At 37.3% G+C, this 21093-nt stretch overlaps 1 protein-coding gene across 1 annotated transcript in view; it reads left to right on the top strand.

Moving 5' to 3' along the window:
* LOC128602396 (FERM and PDZ domain-containing protein 4-like) overlaps window positions 1-19077 on the top strand; it is a 53267-nt gene extending 34190 nt beyond the window's left edge. Inside the window, exons 6-16 of the mRNA XM_053616162.1 lie at window positions 340-444; window positions 2454-2561; window positions 2778-2909; window positions 9699-9818; window positions 10961-11097; window positions 12570-12696; window positions 13241-13330; window positions 13451-13633; window positions 13793-13931; window positions 14198-15202; window positions 15566-19077. Coding sequence (XP_053472137.1) covers window positions 340-444; window positions 2454-2561; window positions 2778-2909; window positions 9699-9818; window positions 10961-11097; window positions 12570-12696; window positions 13241-13330; window positions 13451-13633; window positions 13793-13931; window positions 14198-15202; window positions 15566-18546 — 5127 coding nt within the window. The 3' untranslated portion in view covers window positions 18547-19077. The remainder of the gene's footprint in view (window positions 1-339; window positions 445-2453; window positions 2562-2777; window positions 2910-9698; window positions 9819-10960; window positions 11098-12569; window positions 12697-13240; window positions 13331-13450; window positions 13634-13792; window positions 13932-14197; window positions 15203-15565) is intronic.
* The last annotated feature ends 2016 nt before the right edge of the window (window positions 19078-21093 follow it).

The raw sequence follows: 21093 nt of genomic DNA, 5'->3' as shown, positions 1-21093 counted from the left end.
ATGTTATATAAACTTTTCTTTGTTGAATAACAGCACTGTTCTTAATCTGTTTATTATTAGTCTTAGATTAAATGGAACCAGCTGTTGCTATAGAACCGAAAATATATTAATATGAGCACATTAATATGAACTTAGAATATAATACAATATAATCACAAAACTTGTGATTTGCCTTTCAACTGAACAGCCGTCAGAGCCGAAGTTATAGAAAATGAATCACCTTCTGAGCAATCAGACTCAAGAAGTCAATGGTGAATGTAGATTTACAGGATGCTTCAAATCAGTCATGTTTTAAAGGTGTGTGGATGTCAAAGCTTCATGTCTGTGTTCCCCTTTCAGTCTCCCAAATCAGCCTTTATCAGCGCAGCCAAAAAAGCCAAGCTGAAATCAAACCCAGTGAAGGTGCGCTTTGCTGAGGAAGTCATCATAAACGGGCAGCTTCCGGTAAGGTCTGCAGCTGCGTCAGCCTGATGCAGCGGGATAACATCATTACTAACTACACACTGTAAAACCGCATAAGTTCATTTAACTCAAAAAATTTGAGGAAACTAATTACCTCAAAATTTTTAAGTTGATAAATCAATTTCTTTAAGCTAAATACACTTAAATATAACAAAAAAATAACTCAAACTTTGTAATTTAAAATAATCTTTTGTTATATTTAAGTGCATTTCATTTAAAGAAATTGATTTATCAACTTAAAAATTTTGAGGTAATTAGTTTCCTCAAATTTTTTGAGTTAAATGAACTTATCCGGTTTTACAGTGTGATTAGGGTTGAAGTGTGGGCTAACCAAAGTGAAAACGTAGTAACATAATACGAGCTCAATTAACTCAGTTGAATGAATATTTTGCTCTAAAGGTGTTTTGCATTAAGATTATACTTTCTGATTTTGTATAAACGTATTATTGCTGACTCCTGGTTTAGAAATGTCAAAAATACCATTAATAACAGCAGCAACTCTCTTTAAGATTGGCAGGTCTTGATTCTGTCCCACAATGCATTTACATTGTCCTGTCTCACACTGCTTTGCCCAAGTTTCCAACAAGTAAAATCAATCAAATTATCAACAGCATGTATATTTACATTTATGTCACCTGCTATAAGCAGAAATGAAGCAAAAATAAAAAAGCAAGTTTTGTAAAAAAAAAAAAAAAAAAATCAGTTCAATACAAAGTGAGTTACAGCAGATTTCATCAGGGTAAAGCTGTATCTCCCAACTGATGTGCACTGGCTTATGAGCTAGTCTTGCCTGCTGATCTCTTAGGATTTTCTTTTCTCTAGAATTTACATAGAATGGTCCAAAGAAAAACCAAAAAAACCCACCAGGGAGAAACAGTTCTATGGGAAGTAATGACTTCTTGATCAGAGAGGTGAGAGGAGAATGGTCAGACTGGTTTGATTGGATTATGTTTTTCAAACCAATTTTGGTGAGCCTGCACCCGTTACCCCATGTGGTCTTCAGCTATTGTAGCCTCAAAAACAGTCCGCCTTAAGGTATGACATGTTTTGCATTCTGAGATCTCTCTCATCAACAGTGTTTTTGCTCACAAAACTGATGCTCACTGGATTTTGTTTGTTGGTTTGATTGATTTTGCACCATTCTGTGTAAACTATATATATACTGTGCATGAAAATCCCAAGAGATCAGCAGTTTCTACACAGTTTCTACTCTAACCAGCCCTATCTGGCACCAACAACCTTGCAATGGTCAAATTGATTTTTTTTTCCCCACATTATTATGTTTGCTTTGAACACTAGCTACAACTCAACCTGCCTCTGGATGAATTTGTGCATTGTTCTACTGCCACGATCAGCTGATTGTATAATTGCATGAATGAGCAGAGGTGTAAGTGTTTCTATACACTATATGGCCAAAAGTATGTGGACACCTGACCATCACACTTGTCTAGAATGTCTTTGTATGCTGTAGATTTGAGCTTTCACTTAACTGGAACTAAGAGGCCAAAACCTGTTCCAGTATGACAATGCCCATGTGCACAACGCGAGCTCCGTGAAGGCATGGTTTGCCAAGGCTGGTGCAAAAGAAGGCTAGTGTGAGTGGAGCACAAAATCCCACTAAACACCTCTGGGATGAACTCCATTTTAATGCCCATGGTTTTGGAATGGGATGCTCACCATGCACATATGGGTGTGATAGTCAGGAGTCCACATACTGTACTTTTGACAATATATTGTAACTATATAGCACCAAGTACTGCCCTAGAAACTTGGTAGTTTTTCGCATTAATGAAATTTTATTAATTATTTGCCAATTAATTTACAATCAGCTTACTTTGTACTTACTATATTGCAAAATATAGTGCTACCAATTCTCTAGTTCATGCACTGTATTTTTTGAGTGAGTGAATACCATCGTCAGGATCAAGGAAGCATGATAGATCAGTGAAATTCCTTGTAGTCAAGTATAACAGATCTCTGGTTCCATGCAGGACACTGTGAAGGACAACGCTCTGCTCTTCATGCCAAATGTCTTGAAGGTGTACTTGGAGAACGGACAGACCAAGTCTTTTCGCTTCGACAACAGCACATCCATCAAGGTGATTTTCTTGTTTGTCTGCCGCTCGATGCTCACGAGCAGTCTAAACGTGTAACTCTTGTACTTGCTATTCCCAGACGTACACTAAACTCTGCTGTCTGCTTCTTTCATTAAATTTTCACTGTCACAGTCTCATTTTCTGTACAGAGCCTGTATATTATTATCTGATGTCAAGGGAGCTAAGAAGTCAATGCGCTTTTGTCCTTATGTGAAATAGGATGTCATCATGACGCTGCAAGAGAAGCTGTCTATCAAGTGCATCGAGCATTTCTCGCTCATGCTGGAACAGAGGGCCGAGGACTTGGGCAGCAGACTGCTGCTTCTGCATGAACAGGAGATGTTAACTCTGGTAAAAAAAAAAAAATTATATATATATATATATATATATATATATATATATATATATATATATATATATATATATATAATAAAACAACTGAGAGATGAAAGAAAAGAAAATTCAACATCATATTATTTTACTACTATGCAGTGGATCTCAAACTGCATCTCTAATTATATAATAGCAGTACTATTTCAGGAATTTTTTAAATATCACTTTAAAAAGGTACAAAAATTACTTACACCTTTACATTCCACTGAATATGTGTGGCTGTGTATATGTACTACTATTCCAGTCCCCTCCAAAAATTATTGGAACGCCAAGTCCAATTCTTTTGTTTGTGCTATACACTAAAGACACTTGGGTCTGAGATCAAAAGATGAATATGAGACGATCGAACAAGTCAGAACATGGCACCTTTTATTTGAACCCACCCATTGTTCAAGTGATCAAAAATATTGGAACATGTGACTGACAGGTGTTTCTGGTTGGCCAGGTGTGCCCTGTTAGATTGATTGTTTAAACAATGTATAGCTCTGAATATCTACTCTTGGTTTGAACCCTAGGTTTTGTTGTTAAAAAAGGATCAACCAATTTGAAGACCAGAAAGCTTTCTATGGGAGCAAAGCAAGCCATTTTGAAGCAGAGAAAAGGGGGAAAATCGATCAGAGCCATTGCGCATTGGGCATAGCCAATACAACAACAAGACATCAGCATTTGTTAAACATGCTCCTTATCCCAGAGTGATCTTCGCAGGCAGACAGCCTAAGCAAAATAATGACTAATTAAAAATGTCATTTTGGTGAAATTTATTTATAGTTTCTTTAAGTTGGGATGTCAACGTATGTTATAGGCAGAAACCTTTTGGATGTGTGCCAGAATTTAACCACATACATATATGGTGGGTTTTCCCAGCCTACCATACATATTTAGATGAAAATCTTTGCATTCTAATATTTCTTTAAAGAGAAATATTTAAGAATATAAAAAAGTAAAATGTAAAATGTATCTGCCTGGACCTTAATGCTTAAAATACTCCAAGGTCTCAATTTTTAAATGTATTTTAGAAAACCATACCAAAAAACATCAACGTTCTGATGAGAAGTGTGCGTACACAATTGTGAGATTATAGGAACGTTTTCGTTTTAGATTTACAAAGACGAGGAGTTTGACCTTTTATGTTTATGTTGTTTCTCTGAGTTCAAACTTACAGGAATATAATTTTACATAGAAAAATTGTTTTTCATTAGAGGAATTGAGCCAAACAGAGCAGAATATAAATGCGTTAAAGGACTTTTGTGCATGTCATAGAATTTCTACATCTAATATATGGTTGCCGAAATTAAAATTTTACAAAGTGTTTAACTATATGTGAAACATACTGTACATCCTGGTCTCCCAAATGTACCACTGCAGCTCTTGTGTAAAGTTGGAGATAATGTAGGATGAGCAAGCAGAACAAATCCCAATGTTTGAAAACTAATCAATGATTACAAAGGATGATGACTAATTTAGTGATTTTTCAGATAACACAAAATGAAACCACTTTCAGCAATGTTCACATCATGTTTTATTGAACACACATTATCTTTACACTTTCCGTCAGTGGCAAAAACTACTTGCACAGCGCATAAAAAATAAATCTGGAGTGGAAGAAAAGGCTTGCTTGCGAAACATTTGCGAGACATGTGTTGATTTTTATGGGTGTTTTTCCACATCCTGTAAGAAAGTCAGTTCTTTAGAGGCGTTAGTGAAGGTGGGGGTGGGTGAGGCTTGCATAAGGCACCAAATGTGCTATGGCTAGCGGTGGATCCAATTACTTCAAATGTGGTGTTTTAGGATTTGTAGATTTCTAACACCACTCAGAAAAAGATTGCATTACCCCTCTTGCTTTTGTTTTAGTTATAGTTATATACTGTATATATTTGTAATATCAGTGATACACTGTGTACAATAATATTCCAGACACTTCTCATGGAGAAGCTGTTTGTAATAATGATGTAACCATGTTGTTTCCACATTGTGAGAAATTTAAGAGACAGTAAGCCAAGATAGACCCCAAATACACGTTTAAGGTTTTCAGAGGGGTCGAAAACATCAGCTCGGGATATGAGCGCTCTCATCATTTTGTAATTATCAGTATTTATAAGAAATTGATTTGTATTAGAACGTGTCAGGAATTTAACATGGCAGGATATGGTCTTATAGGAAAATAATCAGCAATGATGCGTGGTGCATGTGATGCAAAGCGGAGGGCCATTACCCCACAAAAGTTGATAATTTTCCTATAACAACACAAAGCCTTTTATTCTTCTTACACCACAGCAATTCGCCAATGAATAAACAAGTTAGTTCTTGTTATCACTTATCTTATAGTAGCTATAAACAGCCTCCCTTATCATGCAGCTTATCATGTTACAGAGCTCCTCCTCAGAGTCCTTCATCCTGATGACTTTCCTTGAAGTGCTGAAACAGGATAGTGCGCGCACATCCAAAAAAAAGTGTGTGCATGGCCAAAATTAAACAAATCATGGAAGGAAAAAGGGACGGCACACTGCTATAACATTTTAATAATAAATAGAGCAGACATTGTTTCAACCGTGTCTGTCTTTTTCAGGCAGTAACAACATTAAGTCCTGAAAATCTTTAAATAGACACACCTGACAATGGGCGTAGACAACAAACAATTATCCAATGACGATAAATCATCCTTTCCAATATAATATAATCCCAAAACATCTAACAAATACATGACATCAGCACACCAAAAAATACTTCTTTTATATTTATTTATATATATATATATATATATATATATATATATATATATATATATATATATATATATATATATAAAATCATATATTTCTGTAAAGCTGCTTTGAGACAATGTCCATTGTTAAAAGCGCTATACAAATAAAGTTAAATTGAATTGAATTGAAAAAATACAAACAATATCCAAGCCAAAAAACAAAACAATTTATAATAAACATTAAACCTACACATAAATTAATACAAACTTATAAGTATAAACAAAGACCAATGTCATATAGAACATTTTATACCGCTTAAGTGCTGAAGTACTGACACTGGAGACTCCTTCCAAAATTAAAAAAAAGAGTAAACGTGTCCTCACAGAATTCAACCATATCAACGATTATACCCATTATTAAAAATCATCCATGCACATGCAAGTGTGCATATGTTATTACTACAGAAACGATAACGTATCATAAACGCATTAATAAGCCTTTTAGCTGGAACTACTGTCAGAGCTACTGTTATAGAAAAATGAATCAACACCTATCGACCAATCAAGCATTTAATATAAACACAATGAGTTACTAGTCACTGTAAAAGCCACAGGATTTGATTATCAGCTGGGATTTGCAGGAACCGGTTACATGGATTTGTATGCACAGGATGAGGTACCCTCATCGTGTTATTTATCAAGTCTGGCCAAACCACATCCATATGAGCCTTTCTGTGTTTTAATGAGGGTCTGAAGGCTTATCGAGTAGGTTGTTTTATATGCACAAAGCACCGGAAACATCTGATATGAGTCACTGTGCAAGCAGAAATGAAAATGTTCTCTCCTCAAAATGTTAGAGGCCAAGAGAGGACGCTTGAAAGCTTGTTCAATGAACCCTATATTCATTATTCTCTATAAATGCATTGTTACCGTGTTATACACCGTCATCGATTACACCTCATGCATATAAGTATTTACAGATACAGGCATTTATAAACAAATTACAGATCCCCGTTCCAGTGCGTTATAATTTCTGTACTACTATTAACCCACAGAGACTTGTATCAAGGAATGCTTCATATAATCTAAGACTAATAAATAAATAAACAAACAAACAAACATATCAAATTGATAGTGAATCTTTCTGAAAGGAGATGTTTATTTAATATTTCAGCAAGGAGTCTCCAGTGTTAGCACGCAGTAACTGTCAGAGGTAGAGACTGGAGAACTGTTCTAATGCAAATGCTAACTTGCTTCATGGATATTGCACAGCATTAAATGGATAAAAGTGAGATGTGTTACAAAGAATAGCAATCTTTTGCAAATTGCTGTGATGTCAGAGAAATACACCTGTTGTGTTGTTATAGGAAAATATTAACTTTGGGGTGGTAACGGTTAACGTTGCATCACACCACTTTGTCATTATTTATTTTTCTATAACAGCACTGTGTTTTATTCCTTACATAAAGCACGAGTATATTACTTATAGGCTGCATGCTACATTATAACGCATTAGGCAGTCCCGGCAGGATTTGTGTGATCACAGAAATGAACTCAAAATCATGCAAACTCCACAATGTTCAGAAGAGCTTGCGATTTTTCAAAATTACCGCAGAGTTGACGCAGATTTGAGACACGTCATGTGACAGCCGAGACACGTCATGTGACGACATCGCAACGCACCTTCAGCCAAAGTCCTCTTCGATTCACATGCGTCGAACATGAGTACAGCTAAAAGGTCTCATTTACCAACAAACATCACTGAAAAGACAACACAACACCATTTCATGCAATTGGAATTTCACCAATTCAAGAAGTTTTCCACATAAAAAAAAAAAACTCCATAAATTGCATCACAATTTTTATTAAAAGCCGAAGAAAAACCAAGCATTTTTGGCCGCAACGATCAGAAAATCCTCTGCGGAATCCTGTATGGACTGATTATAATATCTGTACATCAGAATATTATAGAAACTAATGTTGTACAATGCAGGCTGTGGTGTAAGTATTTGTATCACACCTTGCAATGCATTGTAACATACACCTTGAGAAGATTTTCTCAAATTATACTCAAATGTCTATAAATGTATATAACACATAATAGAGTATTATTTCAGTGAAGTGAACTCTTTTTTTTTGTCTTTGAAATGTGAATGGAATTTCATTTCAATACCCAACACATTATGAAGCAATATACAGGTAAGTGCTATTTACAGGTTTAGTGACAGGAGATTCACAAACAGGACATACAGCTTGGTACTTTGTGTTCTCAGAAGTAATTTATTCATTTTATTGAATTAAATAGTGTCTAATATCCTGTTTGAAACAAAATTGAGAGTAAAGCAATAGCGAAAAATTCTGGTAATGAGGATATATAGGTGTAGGTGTGTTTAAGCCCCTAACAGGAATAGTGCATATACAGTGCCATGAACAGATATTATAATGCATTATAAGAACTGAAATTACGTCATCATATACTCATGCTTTATATATAGTTATGCCTTATATACACAAGGTGTCCCAAAAGTCTCCATACGTAGGGGATTATGTTTGCCAGCACCATGTTGGTTGTCTCTTCGTCAGTGGATGTTCGTGGACATCCACTTCTCGGTTGTTCTGCAACACTTCCAGTCTTTATGAATTTGTTAATAAGTTTAGCAGCAGTGTTGTGTGTGATGTGCTCGCCATGTTTCCTGTTAAAGTCCATCGCAACCTTGAGACAGCTTCCTGATCCAACCATGAGAATGATTTCAATACATTCTTCTTTTGTTGAAGGCGTTCTTAAAGGCTATCTGGAAATATATATATATATATATATATATGTATATATATATATATATATATATATATATATATATATATAAACTAAGCATGAAAAATTTTGGAAGACTTTTTGCTAACAAGTGTTAATCTCCTCTATGTATGGACACTTTTGCGACACCCTGTATATGCTACTACAGGGGTGTAACCTGGCCTGGGTATTTGAGGCTGTAGCCCCAAAGATTTTTCCTTTAGCCCTGAATAATTCTCCACTGAACGTAACTGAACGTCAGTAAAAGAAGACGGCGGTGTTGTAATTTTATATCTTCAGTGATCAGAGCCGAGACCAATCAGACGGGGTTTACAGGGAAATACGTGGAAATACTCGTGCCTTATTAGCTGACAGCTAATAAAAAAAAAAAATCAATTATATATATATATATATATATATATATATATATATATATATATATATATATATATATATACATAATGTATATATATGTATATATATATATATATATATATGTATGTATGTATATATATATATATATATATATATATATATACATACATATATATATATATATATATATATATATGTATGTATATATATATATATATATATATATATATATATATATGTGTGTGTGTGTATAAAACGTACTCTGCATGGCTCTGTAGCAGCTAAACCCATACAGTGATGGTTTAGTTGTGCCTCCCTCATAGGTAGCGACACCAAACCAGCCTAGTCTTGTGTTAGATAATCAAAAAGTTTTACATTTTATCGGTCTAAAATGTCATTTTTTTCAGTCATTTTATCGGTCTAAACTAGTAGTCCTGCAAACAGTGATAACACCCGAGGCAAGTTTTATGATAAATCCAACCTTTTTGTTCAATTTTCCCATTTTTAAAACAATTAGCTCTCACATGCAAGAAATAAAATGCATGGAAACAGTTTATTTAGAAGTAAGTTATTATAATTTTTTATTTTTTATTTTTGATGTAGGAGAATCTGGGTTCAGCCCCGGTTGATTAACACTCCAGCTAACGCCCCTGTGCTACTATAACTAATTATGGCTATTTTAAGTTAACGACATGCGTTATAAAATGCTATAAATGAATGATTAATACAGGATTCATAAGAAGTGCTGCAAAAGCTTATTCTATAGAAAAAATGCTGGAGTCCTGGAGTTATTTGACTCAAAATCATTTTCCTGCCATGAGTAAGTTTCACAGTATGTGTCTGTCACGGTGCTGACCATATTCTTACTCTCATACTCCAGGTTACGCAGAGGCCAGGATCACACAAAATGAAATGCTTTTTCAGAATCAGCTTCGTTCCAAAGGATCCAGTCGATCTTCTCAGAAGGGATGGAGTGGCTTTTGAATATCTCTATGTCCAGGTGAGAGAATTTTTACAGAGATCAGACTGCGTAAGCCCATGTATAGTGAGATGAAATATTATGCCTCCAAGTTACCAGTATGGTAACTACACATTAAAAACTAGCAATAAAAGACACTGCATATATTATATACACTGACTGTGTTTGGTTGAATATTTCATGTACTGCTAAATTCTGACAAGCTTTAAGGTATTAAACTCGTAGCTCAAACAATGCTAATTTTGCGAACAATGAATGAATGAAAGTTGTTGTAACCGGCTAACAAGCAATTGTAATGATTATTAAAAATGAATTAGATAATTACAAATAAATCATCCCTAAAACACGAGATTTTCAAATATATTTAAAAAAAAAAAAATTTATGTAAGTTTTTATGATGCATATATAAACTGGACATATTGCTTTTTTTTTTAATTAAGCCTTTTTAAGTCAGAACACTTATTTGGAAATGTAATATTTGAAGCTGTCACATTTTAGTAGCTGTCAATCAAATCTACTCAAAGAAGAAACACTTTCCATGGAAAATTAGCATTATAGCTTAAGGTCAAATGTAAATACAGTTGGAGTCAAAGTAGATTGAAAATGCCAGTGAACTTAAAACTTCACATCCCTTTGTTCTGTTTCTGTCGTTTCTATCCTCTCTTTTCTTATCAAACCATGCAAAAAACATACATCTGTGCAGAATAGTGACCTTTAAAGCCTGTGAGCAAAGTCTCCTGGCTCCCACTCTCCCCCCACTCTTGACCTAAAATATGACCCTATCCGTAATGGCTACCCAGTTAACTATTGAACACCTTGAATCGTATTCATTTGCATTTTAATCTAGCAGTGTGATGTGAATTGTATCCATGTTGTCGGACAAAATGACCAAGATGTCAAGTCATTACTCAAACTATTTACATCTTCTTTTAAATCAAAAGTGGGTATTTCTTTAAAAAAAAAATATACGTTTTAATAATCACATCATTAGATCTACAGTATGGAACAAAAGCGAGAACCTCAAAGGCAAATCTCACACAAACATGACTTCAGTTCATTTAGCTTTCAGTTACTGCTGCCCATGTTAATCTTGCTTGGTTGAACAGTCCTTGTAAAAGTAGACATTGGGCTATAAGGTGTTTTTATCACCCTCCCTCCCTCAGAGCTGTAATGACGTGGTCCGGGAGCGCTTTGGCCCTGAACTGAAGTATGACGCCGCTCTTCGTCTCGCTGCTCTGCAGATGTACATCCTCAGTCTCACCACACGGCCGACACAGAAGTTCTCAATGAAGTACATCCAGTGAGTAAGCCTTCACTTGACTGCCTCGCACTTCAGAACTGAGAGCGAACAGCCTAAGTGAAGCTTGATCCCTTTATTCATCAGTCTATTGTCAGACCTAATTAAAAGGAGGAGTGTTTACAGCAGGAACTGTGTGACTGAGAGACGCTGTGATTTATAGCTTTTAATTTGCCAACTCTTGCATTCCATCAGGGTAACTTTCATAAATCAGGCATTTTAGGACTATAGTACACTGGCAGTATTATCATGAATTACTTCATTAAGTTTCAAATGTCAGCTCATATCTTAAAGGTGGGGTGAGTGAATTCTTTTTTATAAGTAAGTTTTTCTTACTTTCCAGCAGTTCTATATGTGCTCAGAAAACCTGGTCTTTGTGGCACCCCAGACTCTCTGGAAATGGAGAGAAAATAAATAAAATGGACTATCAGCACCTAATCAATCAGGACAGATTAGGCATCTGTACTTGTGTCAGTCATGTTGAATGTCCATTCAAAAATATTGCACTAGTATTCAGACAATCTTATTTAGTTTGTGTATATGTGGGGGAGGGGGGATGGGCTGGGTGAATCGTATTCAAAGTTGGTGATTTAAGTCCAAAGGTTGTGTCAATATTTAGGTGGGGAAAGTTACATATATTCAGAGATGGATTAAGTCGATTTTCTGAGCAGGCTGTTTAAATTATGCAAAAGTGTTCAGTGGGGTTGAGGTCAGGGCTCTGTGCAGTATGCTCGAGTTCTTCCACTCCAACTTTGGCAAACCATGTGTTCATGGAGCTTGCTTTGTGTACAGGGGCATTGTCATGCTGGACCAGGTATGAGCCTCTTAGTTCTAGTAAAGGGAGATTGTAATAATACAGCATACAGAGACATCCTATACAGTTGTGTGCTTCCAACTTTGTGGCAACAGTTTGTGGAAGAACCACATACAGGTGTGATGCACAGGTGTCCACATACTTTTGGTCACATACAGTAGTGCATGTTTATAATAATTTATAAATATTCGAGCACATTTAAATGTTGTAGCACATACACGCTACAACACATGTTTAAAAAGAGGTATGCGAATCCTGTTTCCTCAGTGTCTATATGAACGTAATACAGTATGCACTCTGCACTGGCAATGTGTTATGTAGATTACTTATACTACATTATATTAATAATTCATAATGCAAAATAGACATTGCTATGAAGTTCAATGCATTTACAACTATATGTATCATGTCTTATAAATGTATTATAACACATTATGAATGTATTTATAGTTCATTATAAATATGGCCTTGATGGAAAGTGTTACCGACTACAATTAAAAAAAAAAATTATAGATTATAATGGACAATTATTACCAGAAAAATAGTCTATAGATATATAACCCATTCAGCTATTCAGATTTGGACTTAAACAAGAAACAAAAAAGCGTTTGCCATATTCAGTCTGCCAGTGTCCTCACAGTGCACATATGCTGTCCCACAGGAAGCAGTGGGGTTTGGCACATTTCCTACCCCCCTCGGTGTTCTCCAGCATGAAGGAGAAAAACATCAAAAAAGCTCTGACTCACATCCTGAAAACCAATCAGAATCTAGTAGCCCCTGGGAAGAAGGTGGGTATCCCTTAGTATCTGTTTATACTGATCAGGGACCAGATTCTACAATCAACTGTAAATAAAAGATTCTTCAGAAACTCCTATTAGTCCAGTGTCTCATCTTCCAAAGCAAAATCCCCCGTGTTGAATTAACACCTTCAGTGCTTATATATGTCCAAATGGACACGAATGAACACTGATAGAGTAAAATCTCTAAAACACTCTAGGTGTTAATTCAACACTGGGGATTTTGCTGTGAGTATGCTGTGGGAGGTTTGGTAAAATGTTAGAAGAGAGGCATCTAGTGGTTCAAAGGCAAGGCAACAAACATTCACAAACCTTTCGAAAGCATCGTTGCCAACAAAGGTGAGATGTTTCTTACGTGGATATTCGTTCACACAGAAATCATTAAATATGCATTGAGATGTCGTCTGCCTTAAAATGAGCTCTAATAATACATGTATCTATTATTATCTTGTTAATCTAATCCTCTCTTCAAGACCACTGTGATAAGAAATCCACAGATTTCTTGAATAATGAGAATTTTAATATTGTTTTGCAGTTAACCATATTGCAAGCAAAGGTTCACTATTTGAAGTATCTCAGTGATTTGAGATTGTATGGAGGACGAGTGTTTAAATCTCTTCTACTGGTAAGTTCATTATGATTACCGTGCAACTTTAAAGTGAATTTTAACATACAGTATGTGCTCACTGTTATTACACTTTCTTTCTTTTTTTTTTTTTTTTGTTGGCTTCCTTTTCATGTATAGCAAGGGGATAAGGAAACAGGTGTTACATTACTTGTAGGACCGAGGTATGGTATCAGTCATGTTATCAATGTCAGGACAAATCTAGTGGCCCTGCTGGCAGACTTCAGCCATGTTAATCGCATTGAGATACTCACAGAGGATGAGGTCAATGTGCGGGTAGAGCTACATGTTTTGGACGTCAAGGTATACTATTAAAAATGTGCAATGTGGTCTGCTGATCAATTAAACACTATTACTATGCTATTTAATTTCGATATACAGTATGATCGAGACAAGTGGTTTCAAATTGTCTTTGAGTCATGAATAGGTTTTAATGTCATTCCAAATTTCTTTCTGAAACAGCCTATCACGTTAATAATGGAGTCCAGTGATGCCATGAACCTGGCTTGCCTAACAGCTGGATACTATCGTCTTCTAGTGGACTCACGTCGCTCCATTTTCAATATGGCCCACAGCAACAGCAGCGGAGAAATAGACAGTGGTAAGTGTCTATGGATGAATTTATTTCGAGCTCAGAGTAGATACACTGCTTTCATTTGCTTGTGCAATAACAATCAAAAGTTTATGCAAAATGCACAGCTTAATTAGTTTCAGGTTATTTTCTTAAGCAATTGTTATTGCACAATAGAAATGAAATACTCATTTTTTTATTATTATTATTAAATGATAAATGTTAGATGTCTTTAAACTTTTGATGGGCAACAAGCTTTCTAAATGAGATTGACGAGATGTTTCTATCCATTTCAGGCCAGGATGCTAGAGAACTTGAGTGGCCGTACAGTACCTCTTTGGGTATCTGTGAAGATCTCAACAATCAAGAGAGCATATCTTCTTATCAGCCCGAAGCAGATTACCCACAGGAAAAAGCAAGAGAGGACAGCATAAGCTCTCCTTATCTTCCAGAGCCCCTGCCACCCCCTTATCCAGGCCTCAGTGAAGAGAGGTCACAACTAAGAAGCAAAAGCCCCCAACTTCCACCTCTTCCACCTGTAAGGCATCAACCCCAGGACTCTCCCAGGAGTGCTAAGGTGTCCTTTATATTCAGAGATCCACTTTTACATGCTGTAAACCCTCGGAACCTGGGTTATCAGCGCCTCATGGATGAGAGTCCTGAGTTGCTTGAACGGCCTGATTTCATTTCCAGCAGTGATGTGGGCTTTGGCACTCCAGATGGTGCAACGTTTCAGATTAGGCCTCATGTAGTTTATAGCAACATTGGTGAGGGGAAAATCTTTGACAATGCTGAAGGTATCGAAGAACCTCTCTTACGTGATTTATGCTATGCTGAGACCACGGATGATGTGGAGGATGAGGATGAAGCTAGCTGTGAAGAGGACACACCTGCAATACCTGGAGAGGGTGAAGTCGGGCTGCCAACAAGCAAGATAACTTTTCTCACCCTTTCTGGTTCCAGCGACGATATCATAGATTTAACCGCCCTTCCACCTCCAGAGGGAGATGATGATGAGGATGAAAATGATGCAATTCTTCTTTCCCTCAACATGGCCATTGCTGCACCTCCGCCTGGTTTCAGGGACAGTTCAGATGAGGAAGGAGCAGAGAGCAAAAGCCGTCTACAAAGTTGCTGTGACAATGACAGCATTCCTGTGTCGCTGATTGATGCTGTCCCAACGCATGGTGAGGGCAATAGTGTCAGAATATTGGATCATGCTGTTGTGGATACACTGCAAGCACTAGAAGCACTTGCTGTATCTGAGGAAACCACACAGTCTCAGTCTAACAGCGTTGCAGGTCTTTATATTATTACTGCATTCACAAAGTTTTACTAGACTCTGTCTTAGGTATACAGCAAAATTCCAACTGTGGAATTACTGTAACTGCTAGATTCTTTCATTAACACATGCCAAGTTAATTTTGCACTGGAAATTTTGCTGTGTACTTAATTACTATCTAAATACCAAAAATGCTCAATGTATAAATTTGTGTAAAAGGTCATATAAAAGTGCAAGGGACTGAAATGTATAAAATGTAATAGGGGATTAAAACAAGCCATGACTTACTTTATCAAAAACATTAACCCAATAAATAGTAAATATGAACAATGAAAGTAAACAGTGCAACAAAAACTTACTTGCCCATAATTTTTACCTACAGGAACTGGCATATCACGAGCTTTTAGTCCGGAGTCCTCATCAGATTCAGGAAATGAGACCAACTCCTCAGAGATGACCGAGAGCTCAGAACAAACTGCAGGCCACAGGCTGTCTGAGAATGCGATGCGTCTTCTTGTGGCCACCACAGAGGGCTACCAACCCCTTCAGGAGGAAAAGACAGAATTCCCTGTCTCCCCTTGTGCCAGAGGGTCTATTCCTAAGCCACCACGTAGTCCCTCAAGACGCAAAGACTTGGCGGTTCAGTCTACAGCAGTGCCTTCAAAGCATAATCTACCGTCTTCTGATAATCCAGAGACAGAGCCTGAGGCAAAGACAGAGAAGTCCCTGGGTAAATACCTGGTCAAGTCTCACTCAAGCACTCTTTTGAATACTGGAAAGCGATTGAAAGCAATAGCGACTGAGGGAAGACGAATAAAAAAAAATAAAGATGCACCAGGCAAGTATAACACCTTCAGTGGAAGAGAAAGTAATAGAAGAAGACAACTGGTTGTGAAAGAATTCTGTGAAAGATTTCAAGGACTACAGTCCCCAATAGAAAATGAGCCTACAGGGAGTCAGGTTGCAGAATCTCTTGGTTCAAGAGAGGAGCTAACTGGCAGTAATTGTAGTCTCCCAACAAAGAACCTTCAGGATACTGAACAGACTGAAATCTATAAGGATGATCAACAGATCCTTCCACCATTACGACAAGGAGTGGCACGACTGTGTGAGTACCACCTAGCCAAGCGGATTTCTTCTTTGCAAAATGAAGCTCGGATTTCCCTTCAGAGTTCCCAGTCCTCGTCTCTGGATGTTGGTGGCAGTACAGGAAGTAGTGCTTCTGCAACACCAGTGGACTCCCCATTTTGTGCCACTGACTGCAAGAGCTCTTTCTCTGGATCCTCCTCCTCCCTACTCCTCACATCAAGGGACCTTCACCCTCATGCAGATGCTGCTCTCCTGAGGAAGATGCTGCCAAATGTACATCCTCCGGGATCCAATCCATCCCTCAGTGCCCGACCATCCAAAATCAAGGAAACCACAGGTACAGCTCGAAGGAGCAACCTTCTAAGTGATCTGCATGCAAAACGTGGCAGTGTAAGAAGTATTAACACAAAGGAGGGGAGTGAGTCTTATAGGCAGTTGATAAACTATCTAACAGTTAGCCAGATGCATCAGGGGGCAGGACTAGGGGGATGCAAAAAGGACAGCAGAAGGCATATCACAAACTCTTCACTCTTTTTAGACACCATTAAAGGTAAAGGGAACATTAATATCAAATGTCCCTGCATGCCACCTTCTCCCTCGCTCCTTCTCAACTCAGACCCCAGTGCAGCTTCTCAAAGAGTCCCCAAAATATACCACTCAACCACTTTGCCTACTAAATTGAAGAGGAGTCCTGATTTGCATGCTCAGAGACCTGTCAACAACCTTGAAGTAAGGCCTAATCATTCTGAAAGAAGAAGGTCATTTTCTGGCCTCAAGTGTGAGTTAGAGCAAAGTTTTAGCCTTGATCAGGTCCCGTCTTTAAATAGGAACCACAGTGAAGGGATACCGCATGCAAGCACAGAAGACTTGCTAATGTCTGACTGCAAGATGACACATGCTGTCCAACAGACGCTTAATGATTCTTTTTGTCTCTCTAGTGTAGCTTGCAAAGAAGACCGCAGAATGCTGTTGAGAGGAGAAGGAGACTCACCTGCTAGTTTACCAAGGCACGTCAAAACTTGTGCCGTCCCTCTACCACCTCCACCACCACCACCACCACCACTATCTCTTCCACCACCACCACCATTAACTCCTCCCCTGCAATCAAGTCTGTCAAAGAGCATCAGTTACAGTGGGCCAACACAAGAGTCAGTTGTCCCTCTTAGACAGAACCATGTAACTTCTCAAGGGTTAAATCAGTGTGACACCAATAGTCTAAATCATGGCAGAGAAATAAGAAGAAATACCAGTATTATAACTACTGACTCTGAAAGTATTGATGCACTGATTGAGAAATCAAGAGCACTATCACTGGGTAGATTTCAGCAAGATCATTTGCAAGCAACTGAGCCACAACTACAAATAAGGCCTTCCAAGAAGAAGCTGTCAAAAAGCTACTCCCAAGGTTCAGTGGCATCCCAGACCATGGGTTGGTCTGTGAGCAACAGGGACAGCAGAACAGATGGAGTCATTTTTCCAGTACAAAAGGATACAAAGCAGATGAGATCCATGCAGAAGCTGGATATAAATCCCTGGACATGCAATGGTCCATTCAGTTACTGTTTCTTCAAAAAGAAAAACCAGACAGTGGAGGATGAAGGTGACATAGGGGATGGTTTTAGAAGGCAGCTTTGTGGCTTGGATGAAGCAGGACCTTCCCAATACAACATCAGCCCTGTTCTAGACACAACAGGAGAGCAGCTGTATGCAGAAGTTTTAAACAATATGACCTTTGGGGACAGACTGGTTCGCATTAATGCCCTGAAAGACCACACGTATGTGTACCCCGCTGTTTTTTCTGATGTTCGAAGAGATGTTAGTGAGCTGATTGCTGTGGTGCGTTCTAGCGTGGGTAGAAGTGACAGAGGAACCCCACCCATGCAGATAGAGGAGCTGGCACAGTACAAGCACCTGCTAGCAATTGAATCTAAAGCACTTGGTCAGTCATGCCGCAGGATGGCCCAAGCACATGGAAGCCCAGAGGAGATGCTGCTAGCAGTCAGTTCCAGTTTTCAGGTGCTTTGCTGCTTATCTGAGATCTGTATGTGCTTGGTTCGTGGCTTAGGTGCTTCAGCAAGCCAGCAGCAGCGTGAGGTTGTGGCTAAGGTTGATGAGGTGGTGATGAACTACATGTGCTTGCTCCGGGCAGCTGAGGGAGCCTCAGGTAGTGCTCCTGGGGACCAAAGTGTTAAAACACTTGATCGCCATTCTAGCACCATGTCAGCAATCATCAACACTCTCACCCGCTCTCTGAAAACACTGCTCAACAAGTAGGCCTCTTCTGTCACTGAGTCAACCTTTTATTTGCAAAGCCATAAATGGACATCTGGGTTGAATAAACCCCAAAGTAATCTACTGTAACGAAATACTCCTGTGGTGTGCATATTTATTTTTTATGTTAGAATGTATATACAAACAAATTATAGAACTTTTTAAAAGAGCTTTAAACTGACTGTTCATGTATCCTAAATATCTTATAATGCTGTAATGTCCCATATTGCAGTTGAAACCTAGGGGATCCAAGTAGATGATTTTGCTAAAGAGTCAACTGGCTTCATATCGCAAATAACTAAATTGCTGTTTTTTTTCATTAATTTAATTTCATTTTATTTACTATTTGACCAAAATAAATAATGTGATTAACAACATATTGAAATGTACAGCAAATACAGTATGTACTTATATAATGATTTGCTGTTTTCAAAAATATAATGACTAATAGGTATTTTGATTGTTTACTTTGTATTTTCTGACATGATGCTTTAGTCATTAGCCAATATAATTGAAAATTATACACATAATCATGACCACCCTTAATTTTTAATCTCCAGAATACAATAAAGTGTTTAAAGGGTTGAAGGGTTATCTGTTTTATTAACACATTCACTGAATGGTCATTTGATCTGCTTACTCATGTAAACATGTAAGTTAAAACATTTGCACCACAGCATTTGCAACAAATTATTTCCTATTGGGCAGATGAATCTTTGTATGCCAACTTGCAGCTTTACAAGACAAATTGACTGCAGCTGGTTGCCAACTCTTGTTCATAGAGAGGGCCACACGTCGATTAATAAGCCTTAGTGATGATACTATGCGATTATAATCACATGACATAAATGTGATGTCCACAAAGGTAAGATTTAACTTTAAGGCTGTAAATGTGTCAGGAATAAAAGTATTTCTAATTGTAATGCAATAATATGTATGAAAAACTCATGCAATAAAATAAATACTAATTAGTATTAGAAAATTTATTATTATTATTATTATTATTATTATTATAGTTTCAGACATATCCCTGAATGTTATCAATATCACAAGTGGACAGAAAATCAAAGTTATCATTACAAGTTAACAAATTAGTGATTTTCATTTTTCATCACCTCACTTTATAAACCAAAGCAGAAAAACAAAAGAATGTTAAATGGTTGGTCATGTCTCCTGTGGGCATGATATCTACAATATATAACTAAACATCAATACAATAGTTTAATACATGCAAAAACTGTACCCCAGAAGCTAATTTGAGCCTAAATGTACGACTAACATAACATTAAGTATGAAAGTCTCACTGGTTCCTGTTGAATAGCCGTTTCCATTGTTAGCTAGTTTGCAAACATGCTCTCGTTCACCAGTTCTCTCTAAACATCACTGAGATTTCGCAGTGATATTGAATGTTAAGAGTATATCGTTTTCTACCAGTGACTTCATAGTAATTGAATTTAACTCTATATTTTAGCTATGCATGATGCTACTAAGACGATATTAACATTGACAAAGAAATGCCTCGTTTGCCAGATTTGCTAAATTACTAGATAGCCAACAGATCTTGGAGATGTTCCATGTCATGTTCTATGTGATTTTTAACTCTGTTATGTGGTAATGCAACATTTTACACGGTTCATTCATTTTCATCTAACATTTTTCCCCAGTGGATTCGCAGCCTAACATGGAAAAACTAATGCGTAATAACATCTGGCAAAGGGACTATCGATGAAAATTAGCCTTTGGGCTAACTTTGGTACATTTACATTTATGAATGTTGATCAATGTACACTGTCCCTTTTGGAAATAAATAAATAAATAAATAAACACTGGGTTTGAGACAAGAAATTCCTTTGAATATCCCACTCATAGCAGGGCATCACGCACATATCTGCATACACACACCCCTACGGGTAATTTTTGAGTAGCCAATCCATCTAACAGCATGTTTTAGAAAGGTGTGATGAAATTGGAATAACATGGAGGAAACACAGAGAGAACATGTAAAACACCACTTAGAGAGTAACCTGGGCTCAGGATTGAACTGCAGACCCTGGAGGAGCTCTGAAGTGGCACCGCTACCTATTGCGTTACTGTGCTGTACCACCATACCTTTACTGTGTAACTAACATACACTTAATTACACTGAACAACTAGTTTTAAATGACCAAACTTTATAGAATGTAACACATGAACATGTAGTACATTTAATTAACTGTCAAATAATTTCAAGAAAAAAGCCTCTACTCTCATCCAAAAACAAACTCAAGGGTCTTCAGTTTGCCAGACACTACTGGAACTTCAAATGGGATCGGGTTCTATGATCAGATGAAACCAAAATATGGCCTTTTGGCAATAAACACCAGAGGTGGTTTTGGTGCACACAGAGAGGTAGCCATATGGAAAAGTACCTCATGCCCACGGTTAAATATGATGCTAGCTCTTTAATGTTTTGGGGCTGTTTATCTGCCAGAGGACCTGGACATTTTGTTAGGATACATGGCATCATGGACTCAAATATCAACAGATATTAAATGAGAACCTGACTGCCTC

This window comes from Ictalurus furcatus, chromosome 26, assembly GCF_023375685.1.
Source record: "Ictalurus furcatus strain D&B chromosome 26, Billie_1.0, whole genome shotgun sequence".
NCBI lineage: Eukaryota > Metazoa > Chordata > Actinopteri > Siluriformes > Ictaluridae > Ictalurus > Ictalurus furcatus.
This window is presented reverse-complemented; position numbering and strand designations above follow the sequence as displayed.